The sequence below is a fragment of the Pristiophorus japonicus genome, chromosome 7, assembly GCF_044704955.1.
Source record: "Pristiophorus japonicus isolate sPriJap1 chromosome 7, sPriJap1.hap1, whole genome shotgun sequence".
NCBI lineage: Eukaryota > Metazoa > Chordata > Chondrichthyes > Pristiophoridae > Pristiophorus > Pristiophorus japonicus.
Window position 1 is genome coordinate 204,999,085 of NC_091983.1, and position 13,200 is coordinate 205,012,284.

Genomic DNA, 13,200 nt, shown 5'->3' on the forward strand with positions numbered 1-13,200 from the left:
AAATTGCACCCCCTGTATCAGTTTGGCTCAATTATACCACTCTCACCTCTGGGTTCAAGCCCTTCTGCAAGGACTGGAGTAGATAATCTAAACTGACACTTCAGTGCAGCATTGTGGGAATGTTGCATTGTCAGAGGTACCTTTCAGGTGGGTGTAATGTATTTGCTTCATGGGTTCTTTGCTTAAGAATTCATAGCAACACATTGCTATTAAGAACTAGTCGGGTTATAAGCAAAAGGTTTAACAATCACATTACACATTACCAGTTCATCCACCAGGCTCACAACCACATGCCTCATCGTGGATCTCCCGAACCCAACTGGCTGGGGTTTTATTGAGTCTTGTAAACATTACATGACTGGCTAATCCACTCCCAATTCAACAGTTCTATAACTATTTTAAAGTTGAAACAATAATCAAGTGCCCCCTTATTAAAGGGGCACTAAAATCGGCACAAATTAAACTTTGGAAGTAAAACAAATCAAATTAAAATTTGGTCACCGGGAGTGATGATGCACTCCAGTCCCTCCGGTGCCCACCTCCAGCAGAAGGCCATGAGTGTACTGATGGACACCGTGTGCTCCATCTCCAGGGACACCCTGGCTCAAATGTACCCACGGGAGAGAGGCAGTTAGTCGGGCTGAACGACCCCCTCGACCGCCCGCTGCCTGGACCGGTTGATGGCCATCTTGGCCATGCCCGGGAGCAGTCCTACGATTAGGCCTTCCGACTTGCCCGCTCCCCTCCGCACAGGATGCCCAAAGATCAGGAGCGTGGGACTAAAGTGCAACCAGAATTTGAGGAGCAGCCCCTTCAAATAATGGAAGAGAGGCTGCAACCTCGCACATTGAACATATATGTGGAACACGGACTCCTCCAGACCGCAGGAGTTGCAGGCGGCCTGGGAGTCCATGAACTGACTTAAAAACCGATTGCATGGGACTGCTCCATGCAACACCCTCCAGGCCAAGTCCCCAATAAATAAGAGGAGGACTCCTGCATAGAGTGCACTCCATTGGTGACCCTTCAACAGCTCTATAAACCTGTGAGCATACTCACAGATGCACACATTATAGTGGGCTTTAAATCTGTTTAGGTGGAGGTTGCAGATCCCCTTGCACTATTGGAAGAAGTTCAACTGAGTCCTTGCAGTGCCTTGGCTAACACTCCTCCTTCAACAAATGCCAACAATGGGAAGTAGCAGAATATAGAAACATAGAAATTTATGCAGGATATTCACTTTGAGAATCCAGCAGGTATATGGGGAGATAGCTTTTCCTCCCCTTAAAAACATAAATTATTTTCTCCCGCTCCTTGCACCTTCCTTTCTGCGTAGTGTTATATCCCTGGACTAAAAATAAGGACAGTCCCCTGCCAAGCAGCTACTCCTGCTCCTCCTTGCCTCACAAAAATCATTTAAAACTCACTTTTTTTTGGCCCTCATACTATACCGCTGGGTGATCCATGGCGGAGTGTGTACGGCAACAAATTCCACCTTTCTGTCTCCCGAAATGGCAATCGTGGTCCTATGTATGTCATAGGACCCCGTTATTAATAAGAGCCTGCTGCCTGAAACAGGCGGGGGCTTTGGCCACCCACTGATAGGCCCCTTTCAAGATGGCAGTGGTGGACCGGTGTAATTGCTGCTCAGCAATTTTAATGTAGGCACCGCCCCGTTTCCGCCAGTCAGCCCACGTTAAAATCCAGCCTGTAAAAGCTCTCCTCATTCTTTATCAGCAGCAAGCATACATATTAAAGTAAGACCTGATCTTGTCAAGTTTTTAACATTGGCTTGTATAACTCTCCGCAGTTCACACTTTAAGACCTTCGGAGATCAAAGTCATTGCGATGATGGGAGATTCGCTAACTGTGAGTAGTGTCACTTGATGAAAGCTGGCTGGAAATTGGTCTTGTTATTTCTGTGGATAGTGTTGACTGAGCAAAGATCCTCACTGACTGTTCACTTGCAGGTAGAGTCGACACAGCACAATGGACCATCGACAAGGTAATTATTAAACTTTTCCTCTTGAGAAGTGGTGCTTATTTTGTTTTATTTTCCTCTCCATTCACACATATAAACCCCTAAATTGTGAGAGGAGTCCCACGATATCAGGACGATATAATACTTAATGCAGTGAGTGTGCTTTCGGCTGCAATAAGTGACTAATTTAACTAACCATCGTAAGTTGCTTGCTATTTCCATTTAACAACAGCTTGTAGTTGTATAAGGGTGGTAGAAGTTTGGAACTCTCTTCTGCAAACAGCAATTGATGCAAGATCAATTGTTAATGCGATTTGATAGGTTTTTGTTAACCAAAGGTATTAAGGGATATGGGGCAAAGGCAGGTATATGGAGTTGGTCACAGATCAGCCATGATCTCACTGATTGACAGAACAGGCTTGAGGGGTCAAATGACTTACTCCTGTACCTATGTTCCTATGTCCTATAAGTCAAACCTGCGATCATCACCACCTAGAAGGACAAGGGCAACGGGTACGCTTCCTCCGAGTCACACACCATCCCGACTTGGAAATTCATTCTTCATCATTGCTGGATCAAAATCCTGAAACTCCCTATCTTACAGCGCTGAGGGAGCACCTTCACCATACCTTCACCATATAGAATCATAGAATCATAGAATGGATACAGCACGGATGAAGGCCATTCGGCCCGTCGAGCCCGTGCCGGCTCTCTGCAGGAGCATTTCAGCTAGTCCCACTCCCCCGCCCTTTCCCTGTAGCTTTGCAATTTTTTTTTTCTTTCAGGTACTTATCCAACTCCCTTTTGAAAGCCGCAATTGAGTCTGTCTCCGTCACCTTTTCAGGCGGTGCATCCCAGATCCCAACCACTCGCTGCATAAAATAGTTGTTTCTTATGTCTCCTTTGGTTCTTTTGCCAATCACCTTAAATCTGTGTCCTCTGGTTCTCGACCCTTCTGCCAGTTTCTCTCTATCTACTCGGTCCAGACCCCTCATGATTTTGAACACCTCAATCAAATCTCCTCTCAATCTTCTCTGCTCCAAGAAGAACAAACCCAGCGAAACCTACAGAACACCCGTTCCTCCCACCCCCCCGCAATGCCGGACTTACCTTGCTTGCTGCCTCTGGGCAGATCTCTGCCTCCCGTCCGCCGGCCATCTACCGCTTTCCACCCAAAGCAGATAAGCAGCTGAAATAAATATATTCAAAAGGGAGTTAGATGTAGTCCTTACTACTAGGGGGATCAAGTGGTATAGCGAGAAAGCAGGAATGGGGTACTGAAGCTTCATGTTCAGCCATGAACTCATGGAATGACGGTGCAGGCTCGAAGAGCCGAATGGCCTACTCCTGCACCTATTTTCTATGTTTCTATGTCTATGTAAGTGCGGCCGTTAAAAACTGGGAAGCAGGACCAAATAGATAGCTCTTTCAGAGAGCCATCATGGGCTCAATGGGCTGATTGTTTTCTGTATGGCTCCAGGATGGTAAAGTAACTCTACTTCTGTTTGTTTTTTTGACTGAAGCACTGGCAAAGATCCAAATACCTGGATGCAAGGTTCCTTACCAGGTACGTGTCAGCAAGTAGCCATCAGTGAAACAAATTGCCACCGCGTTTTTCAACATGAAATGCTGTGTGTCAGCCTGGCTCCATTAACACTGCTCTTGTCTCTGGGCCTAGTTTTAGCCTCGGACCAGGGTTTGTGCTCCTCTCCCAGGCGCACACTGCAGTACAGTACTGAAGGAGCGCTGCATCATTGGGGATGCTCTCCTTCAAATGAAATCTTAAATCAAGGTCTTGCCTGCCTGTTCCGTGGTTCAGGTAAATGTTCAAAAATCCCATGCATTCTCCTGGTGTCCTGGCTAGCATCCCTCCCTCAACAGAGTAACTGGCTATTCGCCTTCTTGCTGTTTGTTGGCTGTCATTGCTGGTGTACCATGGCTGCCATGTTTGCTAAAATAACAGCTATTGGGCTTTTGAGTTAAATACTAGATTAAGCTCTAGATTTTATGCTCAGTTGTTATGGCAGTGGAAGTGTAGTAGGGTTGCCCGCTGCATGGGTGGACTACTGGCTCCAGCTGATTTTCCTGGCCTTGGAGTCCTACCACAGTGCAACGTGATCAATGGCCTCTGTGTTGCCTGTATACAAGATAATTTTAAAAAGTTACTTAAAAAAAAAAAGGCACCATAGCTCATGCAATCAATCACCCCACAGTCTATCACATCTGCTTTTTGGCTCTTTAAAATTTAATTACCTCTTCTTGCGCTGCCAGGATCACACAAGTATCCTAAGCGACCATTGTTGCTATGGTGCCAGAGTCACACAGGTATCCCAAATGCCCATCGTTGCCATGGTGCCAGGGTCACACAGGTATCCCAAGCGCCCATCGTTGCCATGGTGCCAGGGTCACACAGGTATTCCAAGTGTCCATCGTTTCCATGGTGCCAGGGTCACACAGGTATTCCAAGCGCCCATCGTTGCTATGGTACCAGGGTCACACAGGTATCCCAAACGCCCATCGTTGCCATGGTGCCAGGGTCACACAGGTATTCCAAGTGCCCATCATTGCTATTGTGCCAGGGTCACATAGGCATTCCAAATGCCCATCGTTGCCATGGTGCCAGGGTTACACAAGTATTCCAAGCACCCATTGTTGCCATGGTGCCAGGGTCACACAGGTATTCCAAGCGCCCATCATTGCCATGGTGCCAGGGTCACACAGGTATTCCAAGCGCCCATCGTTGCCATGGTGCCAGGGTCACACAGGTATTCCAAGCGCCCATCGTTGCCATGGTGCCAGGGTCACACAGGTATTCCAAGCGCCCATCGTTGCCATGGTGCCAGGGTCACACACGTATCCCAAACGCCCATCGTTGTCATAGTGCCAGGGAGCCCAGCGTTGCTATGGTGCAAATAGCAGGAAATACTTTTGATGACGTACAGCTGTCATTCGCACACCATTACCACAAGCCTGGCCACGTGTGAGTGGACATATTGAATGTCCCTGTCACTTATGGCAGGAAACCCTGGAAGTTACAGGGAGATCGGGGAGCTGGCAGCGTGACTGCTGCGAAAATACAAATTATTCTAGCGTCATGTCAGGAGGATAGTGTAGCTCAACCAGAAAACCTAGGCCTTTGTGTAAGCACATTGAGGCATTTCAACGTGATAAGAGGATATATGAGTATTATTACAACATATTACAATTAATATCCCTGACCATCTTTCTAATCCACAGATATTTTAAAAACATTTAATCCTGACCTGATTGGATACTCCTCAAGCAACAGAAACCATGACAACGCCTCCTTAGATCAGTCTGTTTTGAGAGTGAAAGCCGAGTAGGTTAACTCTTTATACTTGAGAATGCAATAGATTATCTTTAAGTGCTTTAGTTGCCTGTGTCGTATGTGAGCAAGTCATATTTGAATGTGTGAAGTGATTCTATTTTTTCCTCCCCGCACTGAGCTATCCAGTTGTGAGAGAAGTGGGGAGTGGACACTCAGGAGTCCCGCAATGCCGGCCTATAACCAGCTGCAAGGAACGCCAATAAGAGTAATTTGGCAACAGCATTCCTGCCAGTTTTCCCCTTTTCCTGTAGAAAGGCTGGAGTAGAATAGAGAGATCCAAAAGTGCAGAACACACATCTTTAAATGGAGCATTAAGAGGATGAGTGGGAATCTGGGGGTTATATAGATATATACGGGGCATCGAGCAGAGCAACAAAGAGGTGATGAATATGTACAATACACTACCATAGTTGGAGCCTTGGGGACAAACATTCGGAGAGCCCAGCCACTAACAGGGCCTCAAGTGCAGTGGATGGTGTATTGGGCAATAGTAAGTGCACTGACTACACCTTCCCATCCATCAAAACCACGTGCTGAAAATCAAAATTCTTTCTCATGGTGTTGACTGGTAAGGCTTACATTTATTGGCTAGTAGCCCTGAGAAAGTGGTGCGGTTTTTGATACAACAGAGTGACTTGCCAGGTCACTTCAGAGGGCGGTTATTGGTCAACCATGTTGGTGTGAGACTGGAGTCACATACAGGCCAGACTGGGTAAGGACGGCAGATTTCCTTCCCTAAAGAACATGAGTGAACCAGATGGGTTTTTACAACAATCTGACAGCTTCACACTCACCTTTACTGATACCAGTCTTTTATTTGGAGATTTTATTTTGAACTGAATTCAAATTCTCAAACCGACATGGAGGGATATGAATTTATTGGATTTTTAGTCCAGTGATATAACCACTGCACTACCACTCCCACTAACAAAGGCTCGGAAAACTAGGGCAGTTGCTCCATATTCCTTGATGCCGTTACCCAATAATAATCTATCTATATCAGTTTCAGATTTCCACTACCCTTTGTGTGAAAAGTGTTCTTGATTTCACCGCTGAATGATCGAGCTGTTATTTTAAAATTGTTATCCGAATTCCCCCCCCCCCCCATCAGAGGAAATGGTATCGACCCTATCGGCTCCCCTTTAATCATTTTAAACAACTCGATTTGATCTTTTTAAAAAATTCATTCCTGGGATGTGGACACCACTGGCAAGGCCACCATTTATTGCCTATCCCTAATTGCTGGGCCATTTCAGAGGGCAGTTAAGAGTCAACCACGTTGCTGTGGGTCTCAAGTCATATATAGGCCAGAACAGGTAATGACAGCAGATTTCCTTCCCGAAAGAGCATTCATGAGTCTAGTAACATTACCACTATGCTATCATTGCTTCAACCTTCTATACTTAAGGGTATACAAGCCACGTTTATGCAACCTGTCCTCCTAATGTAACCTTGCTATCATTCTGGTGAATCTACGCTGTAGCCCTTCCAAGGCCAACATATTTTTACTAAGGTTCAGTGCCCAAAATTTAACGCAGTACTTCAGATGGGGCCAGACTAAGGCTCTGTGCATCATTTATTCACTGTTGAGTTCCAATCCCCTTGAAATAAAGGCCAGCATTCCACTAGCCTTTTTGATTGGATAGATGTTTGAGGGAAAGGGCAAATTATTCTATTCGCTACAGCTGACCCAAGCTACACCTGACCTAGAAATGCTTGATCTGCACTAAGTGCCCAGAATGGGAAATTTCTCCATTTCCCAGCAATAACATTCCACACCTTAACCGACATAAAAAATTCACCAAAGAAAAACAAACTGTCTACCGATGCTCTGAAATATAAAAATTAGTCACCCGGTTACAGTATTGTTCATTGCCCAGCATACCTGATTGTATGTAATGTGCCGAATATGGTCTGATCTCGTCTATATAACATTATTTCGTGGAATAATTAAGAGATGCATTTATTTCAGGGGATTACCAGGCCAGGCTCAAAAACTGGTGACCAGTTTGAAAAATAACATGGTAAGTGTTTAGATATTGTAGACTTTACCTTGTGTGATAACTAATAAACATTCATGCAAAATTCCTTTGTCTGCTATATTAACCAACACAGGGCTCCAGATTACCCTGTAGGACAATGCCATAATGGGCAGTGTGGTCCTTGCTGGATGAACAGCAGGAAGCTTACTGGTGATCTGAGCTTGCAAGCTGTGCAGTTGTAGCTGATTAACCTCCAGCAGTACCTCTACATGCATGTACAGGTCCTTATATCATAGAATCATAAAATGATACAGCACAGAAGGAGGCCATTCTGCCCATTATGCCTGTGCTGGCTCTTTGGTAGAGCTATATCTTGGCACTTGCCAAGCTGTGCCCACATTCTTTGGGCTTAGGGAGCGAGCGTGCATTCTGTAGTTGGTGTTTGGTTTCTGCATATGCCAGACACTGACCAAAAAATAACGATAATTACCTGGATTAACTTTGTGTCTTTTTGTATATTTTTCTTCGATGGGGTCCCCTTAACTGCTTTCTTTCTGGACATAGGCTTCTCTCGCTTTCCTCATGGCCCATTCCTTTTGGACTTTGGATCAGCCTATTTGCTTTTTCCAATTTAACTATTTTGTGGTTTGGGAGCCAAAAATAAAAGGATTGGCCTTGGCATGCGATCCTGGTGGTTATGCTGGGATCCCCGGCACCGGCATGGTATGTGGGGTCAGTACAAGGGAAAGGCAGGTGCAAGCGCTACTGTGGGTGCAATGCCGCCATGATGGCTGGTTCATGCAGCAATAGACTCCGGCCCAGTGCAAATCAACTACATCAACAACTTGCATTTATATATCGCCTTTCATGTAGTAAAACGTCCCAAGGCACTTCACAGGAGTGTAAATCAGACAAAACTGACACCGAGCCAAAAAAGGAGATGTTAGGATAGGGGAGTAAGAGCTTGGTCAAAGAGATAGGTTTTAAGGAATGTCTTAAAGTAGGAGAGGGAGAGGCGGAAAGGTCTAGGGAGGGAATTGCAGAGTTTTGGGGCCTAGATGGTTGAAGGCACAGCCGCCAATGGTGGAGCGAAATTCAGCGAAACAAACCCATAAATAGCTGTTCTTCTCTATTTACTTGGGCAGTTTATCCATTTGGGATATTTTTGATCTTGCCCGCTGGAATGTGTTTTGGAGATTTGCACACACAGCTGGAGGGTGTGCAGATTAGATTTTACACAATCTAGGGCTGGAAAGTCCCCAAACTTGCGCTGGGGTTTTTCGGCGGTATTTCTCGGTGCGACGGGAAATTCCCTGAAGTCTTGCGCCGGCAGTTTAGAAATACCGCTGGGGGAGCGGACCGCCACCGTGCAAGACTGGGTAAAGCACGTTCGCCCGATATTTGGCTCAGTGGTGACCCGTGGATAGGATTAAAAAAAAACACCGGGGAAACAACTGCATTGCAGCCCTTGGAACGGCAGTGGGTATGAAGACCTGCTAAAAAGGTAAGTTAAAGTTTTTATTTTTTAATTCTTTTGCAGCGATTCGCTAGAAAAGGGTCTTATGAATGCTTTGTGATTTTTTTTTAATTTTTTGTTTTTTGGAAACATTTTTTTTTGTGTTTTCCCCCTCCCCAGGCCCAACTCGCAACGATATCGACCTTGGAGAAAAGTTGCAGAAAATCCGTGGTTTGCGCCATGAATTCTCGTGCAATGCTGATTTTTATTGCTGGGCGCATTTTTTCTCGAATGTTAGGCCTCGAAATCATAGCGGTGCGATTAGCGGTATTTTTGGTGAAAGTTGCCGAAAAAATACCACTATGACCAAAAATCGAATCTCTAGCCCATAATATATCTCTGGTTGTGTCAGGTTAAAAATGAGCTGCATTAATTGTTGCCTGTTTGCCTTCAGCACATCAACTTTCAGAAGGATTGGAAGCTGATTACAGTTTACGTCGGCATTGCTGATATGTGTGCCTACTGCACAAATGAGGTAGCGTGCAAAATAAAAGTTTAATACTTATTAAGTCAAAGTTTGTGTTTGTGCATACAAGATCGTTTTCTGAAGCAATGCGATCTAGATCCAACAAGAGGGCAGACGGTACTAAATTTAATAATGATTAATGAGCCAGACTCAGTTAAAAATCTAACAGTAAGGTAACATTTATCAAACAGTGATCATAATATGATCAAATTTAATGTTAGGTAAGGAGAAATGTAACACAGTTACTTAGGTTCTAGATTTTGGTAAGGCTAACTTGAGTGGGGTGAGAATGGGGCTGAAGACAGCAAACTGCTCAAAACTGTTACTGGGTAAAACTACAGATGAACAGTGGGAGATGTTCAAAAATACTTTAGCTTAATACAAGACCAGGATATACCCCAAAGGGGCAAGAGCTCTACCTTCCAAATAAAATAGCTGTGGTTTAAAAAAAGAGGTGAGATAACATAAAAATAAAGGAAAGAGTATGCAAAAGTGCAAAGAATAGTGCAGATCCAGGGGGCTGGGAGAGAGATAAATAGCAAAGGAAGGAGATTGGTTAGGTGACAGAAAATAGAGTGGAGATAAAGGGCATGTACTCCAATTGGAGTATTTTTAAATGGTGAACAGCTAGGAACAGTGGAGGTCCAAATAAATGTAATGGTTCATGTACACAGATCACTAAAATGTAGTGGTGGTCAGGTACAAAAAATAATGAAAAAGGCTAATGGAACGTTAGCCTTTATATCTAAACGGCTAGAATATAAAGGGGAGAAAGTTTTGCTACAGCTATACAAAGCTGGAGTACTATATACAGTTCTGAGCACCGAATTCCAGAAAGGATATATTGACCTTGGAAGGAGTGCAATGCGGATTCACTAGAATGTTATCAGAGCTCCAAGGGTTAAATTATGAGGAGAGATTACATAAACTAGGTTTTTATTCCCTGGAATATGGAAGGTGATTTGATTGAGGTTTTTTAGGATTTTGAAAGGAATTCATAGGGTAGATGGAGGGAAACTTTTTCTGCTGGTGGGGTACATAACCTTAAAATCAGAGCCAAACCATTCAGGAGAGAAGTTAGGAAACACTTCTTCACTCAAAGGGTGGTGGAAGTGAGGAACTCTCTCCGACAAAAAGCAGTAGATGCGAGCTCAATTAATAATTTAAAATCTGAGGTCGATAGATTTTGTTCCGAGACAAGAGTATTATGGGATATGGAACAAAGGCGGGTAAATTGAGTGTGGATACAGATCAGCCATGATCAATTTGAGTGGCGTAACAGAGTTGAAGAGCTGAATGGCCTACACCTGTTCCTATGTATCATTTTTACTGAGTTGAGGTTAGGCTGGAAACATTTGAGGTTAAAGTTCATCAGCATTTTATTGCGGCTTTTCACTGAAACCTTAAAACAGTAAGTGTTGTGATGGGGTGTGGGCACAGGTGGATGGAAAGTTCAAAGTCTTTTCCATCAACTAGATGGGCTGATAAATCTCAAATCTTGGTTACCCAGATGGATTACAGTTATTACAGTCATCATCATCATAGGCAATCCCTTGGAATCGAGGAAGACTTGCTTCCACTCTTAACATGAGTTCTTAGGTGGCTGAATAGTCCGATACAAGAACCACAGTTCCTGTCATAGGTGGGACAGATAGTCGTTGAGGGTAAGGGAGGTGGGATTGGTTTGCCGCATGCTCTTTCCGCTGCCTGCGCTTGATTTCTGCATGCTCCTGGCGACGAGACTCGAGGTGCTCAGCGCCCTCCCAGATGCGCTTCCTTCACTTAGGGCAGTCTTTGACCAAGGACTCCCAGGTGTCAGTGGGGATATTGCACTTTTTATCAGGGAGGCATTGAGGGTGTCCTTGTAACTTTTCCGCTGCCCACCTTTGGCTCGTTTGCCGTGAAGGAGTTCCGAGTAGAGCACTTGCTTTGGGGGTCTCGTGTCTGCCATGCGAACTGTGTGGCCTGCCCAGCAGAGCTGACCAAGCGTGGTCAGTGCTTCGATGCTGGGGATGTTGGCCTGGATGAGGACGCTAATGTTGGTGCGTTGCCCTCCCAGGGGATTTGTAGGATCTTGTGGAGACATTGTTGGTGGTATTTCTCCAGCGACTTGAGGTGTCTACTGTACATGGTCCATGTCTCTGAGCCATACAGGAGGGCGGGTATTACTACAGCCCTGTAGACCATGAGCTTGGTGGCAGATTTGAGGGCCTGATCTTCAAACACTCTTTTCCTCAGGCGGCCGAAGGCTGCACTGGCGCACTGGAGGCGATGTTGAATCTCGTCGTCCATGTCTGCTTTTGTTGATAAGAGGCTCCCGAGGTATGGGAAATGGTCCACGTTGTTCAGGGCTTCGCCATGGATTTTGATGACGGGGGGCAGTGCTGACCGGTGGTGACAGGCTGGTGGAGGACCTTTGACTTACGGATGTTTAACGTAAGGCCCATGCTTTCGTACTCCTCAGTAAATACTGAAGGGAGGTAAATCAAAGCTAATCAGCGGAAACAATGGTGAGTAAGTGGCCAATGTATAGAACAGGTTTCCTCGGTGGAAGCATGAATATTGATTCATTCAAGTGCATGATTGATTGATTGCTATGATTAGTTAACAACTCCATTATCATTGTATCATGCGACTACCAGGAAAGGTAGAAAGCGAGCTAAATGGACCGTGGTCTTTATTCATCTGTTCCTATGTTCCTAATATATCCAGGCAGTGATTTTTAGAATGAGGGAGAGAGGGGAGATCAATGTGTATGTTTTCTACAGGGACTCTCGTGTATGACCAACTCAGATTGGCATTAGTGAAGGCTTAACATCAGGTTATCCACTTGATCTCAGCCATTGGTGGCTGTATAGCCTGGGAAGACCAGAATTGCAGAGAAAATAAAGGGGCTCAATGCATTTATAAAAAAATAAATAAAGGAACTGAGAAAACACAACATAACATGATCACGGAACAAGCAAATCCTCGTCTCGAAGGGACATTGTGCAACAGTGTTTAACGTGTTCTCTTTCTTTTTCTAGGAATATTACTCACCAGAAAAGGTTGCATTTAGAATAAAAGAGGCTCTGGATATATTGCATCGAGAGGTAAGCATAGTCTGCTTTCTACCTTGGAAAACAATACTGTTGATGTTGATATTGGAACTGTCCTCCCATCAGTAATTAATAACTCGTTTATGTTGCCTCATATCCCATGTTGGAATGCAGCTCTGCAGATAGAATCATTTATTGACTTGGACAGATTAGGTGAGTGGGCAAATGCATGGCAGATGCAGTACAATGTGAATAAATGTGAGGTTATCCACTTTGGGTGCAAAAACTTGAAAACAGAATATTATCTGAATGGTGGCAGATTAGGAAAAGGGGAGGTGCAACGAGATCTGAGTGTCATGGTTCATCAGTCATTGAAAGTTGGCATATAGGTACAGCAGGTGGTGAAGAAGACAAATGGTATGTTGGCCTTCATAGCGAGGGGATTTGAGTACAGGAGCAGGGTGGTCTTACTGCAGCTGTACAGGGCCTTGGTGAGACCTCACCTGGAATATTGTGTTCAGTTTTAGTCTCCTAATCTGAGGAAGGACATTCTTGCTATTGAGGGAGTGCAGCGAAGGTTCGCCAGACTGATTCCCGGGATGGCTGGACTGACATATGAGGAGAGACTGGATCAACTAGGCCTTTATACATTGGAGTTTAGAAGGATGAGAGGGGATCTCATAGAAACATATACAATTCTGATGGGACTGGACAGGTTAGATACAGGAAGAATGTTCCTGATGTTGGGGAAGTCCAGAACCAGGGGACACAATCTAAGGATAAGGGGTAAGCCATTTAGGACTGAGGTGAGGAGAAACTTCTTCACTCAGAGAGTTGTTAACCTGTGGAATTCCCTGCCGCAGAGAGT

The 13,200-nt window shown here is 44.8% G+C and overlaps 1 protein-coding gene across 1 annotated transcript in view; it reads left to right on the plus strand.

Moving 5' to 3' along the window:
• The window catches only part of plb1 (phospholipase B1), a 326,472-nt gene that overhangs the window by 95,994 nt on the left and 217,278 nt on the right, over positions 1-13,200 (plus strand). The window contains exons 8-14 of the mRNA XM_070884250.1: positions 1,811-1,869; positions 1,971-2,005; positions 3,505-3,548; positions 5,219-5,321; positions 7,303-7,354; positions 9,223-9,303; positions 12,321-12,386. Coding sequence (XP_070740351.1) covers positions 1,811-1,869; positions 1,971-2,005; positions 3,505-3,548; positions 5,219-5,321; positions 7,303-7,354; positions 9,223-9,303; positions 12,321-12,386 — 440 coding nt within the window. The remainder of the gene's footprint in view (positions 1-1,810; positions 1,870-1,970; positions 2,006-3,504; positions 3,549-5,218; positions 5,322-7,302; positions 7,355-9,222; positions 9,304-12,320; positions 12,387-13,200) is intronic.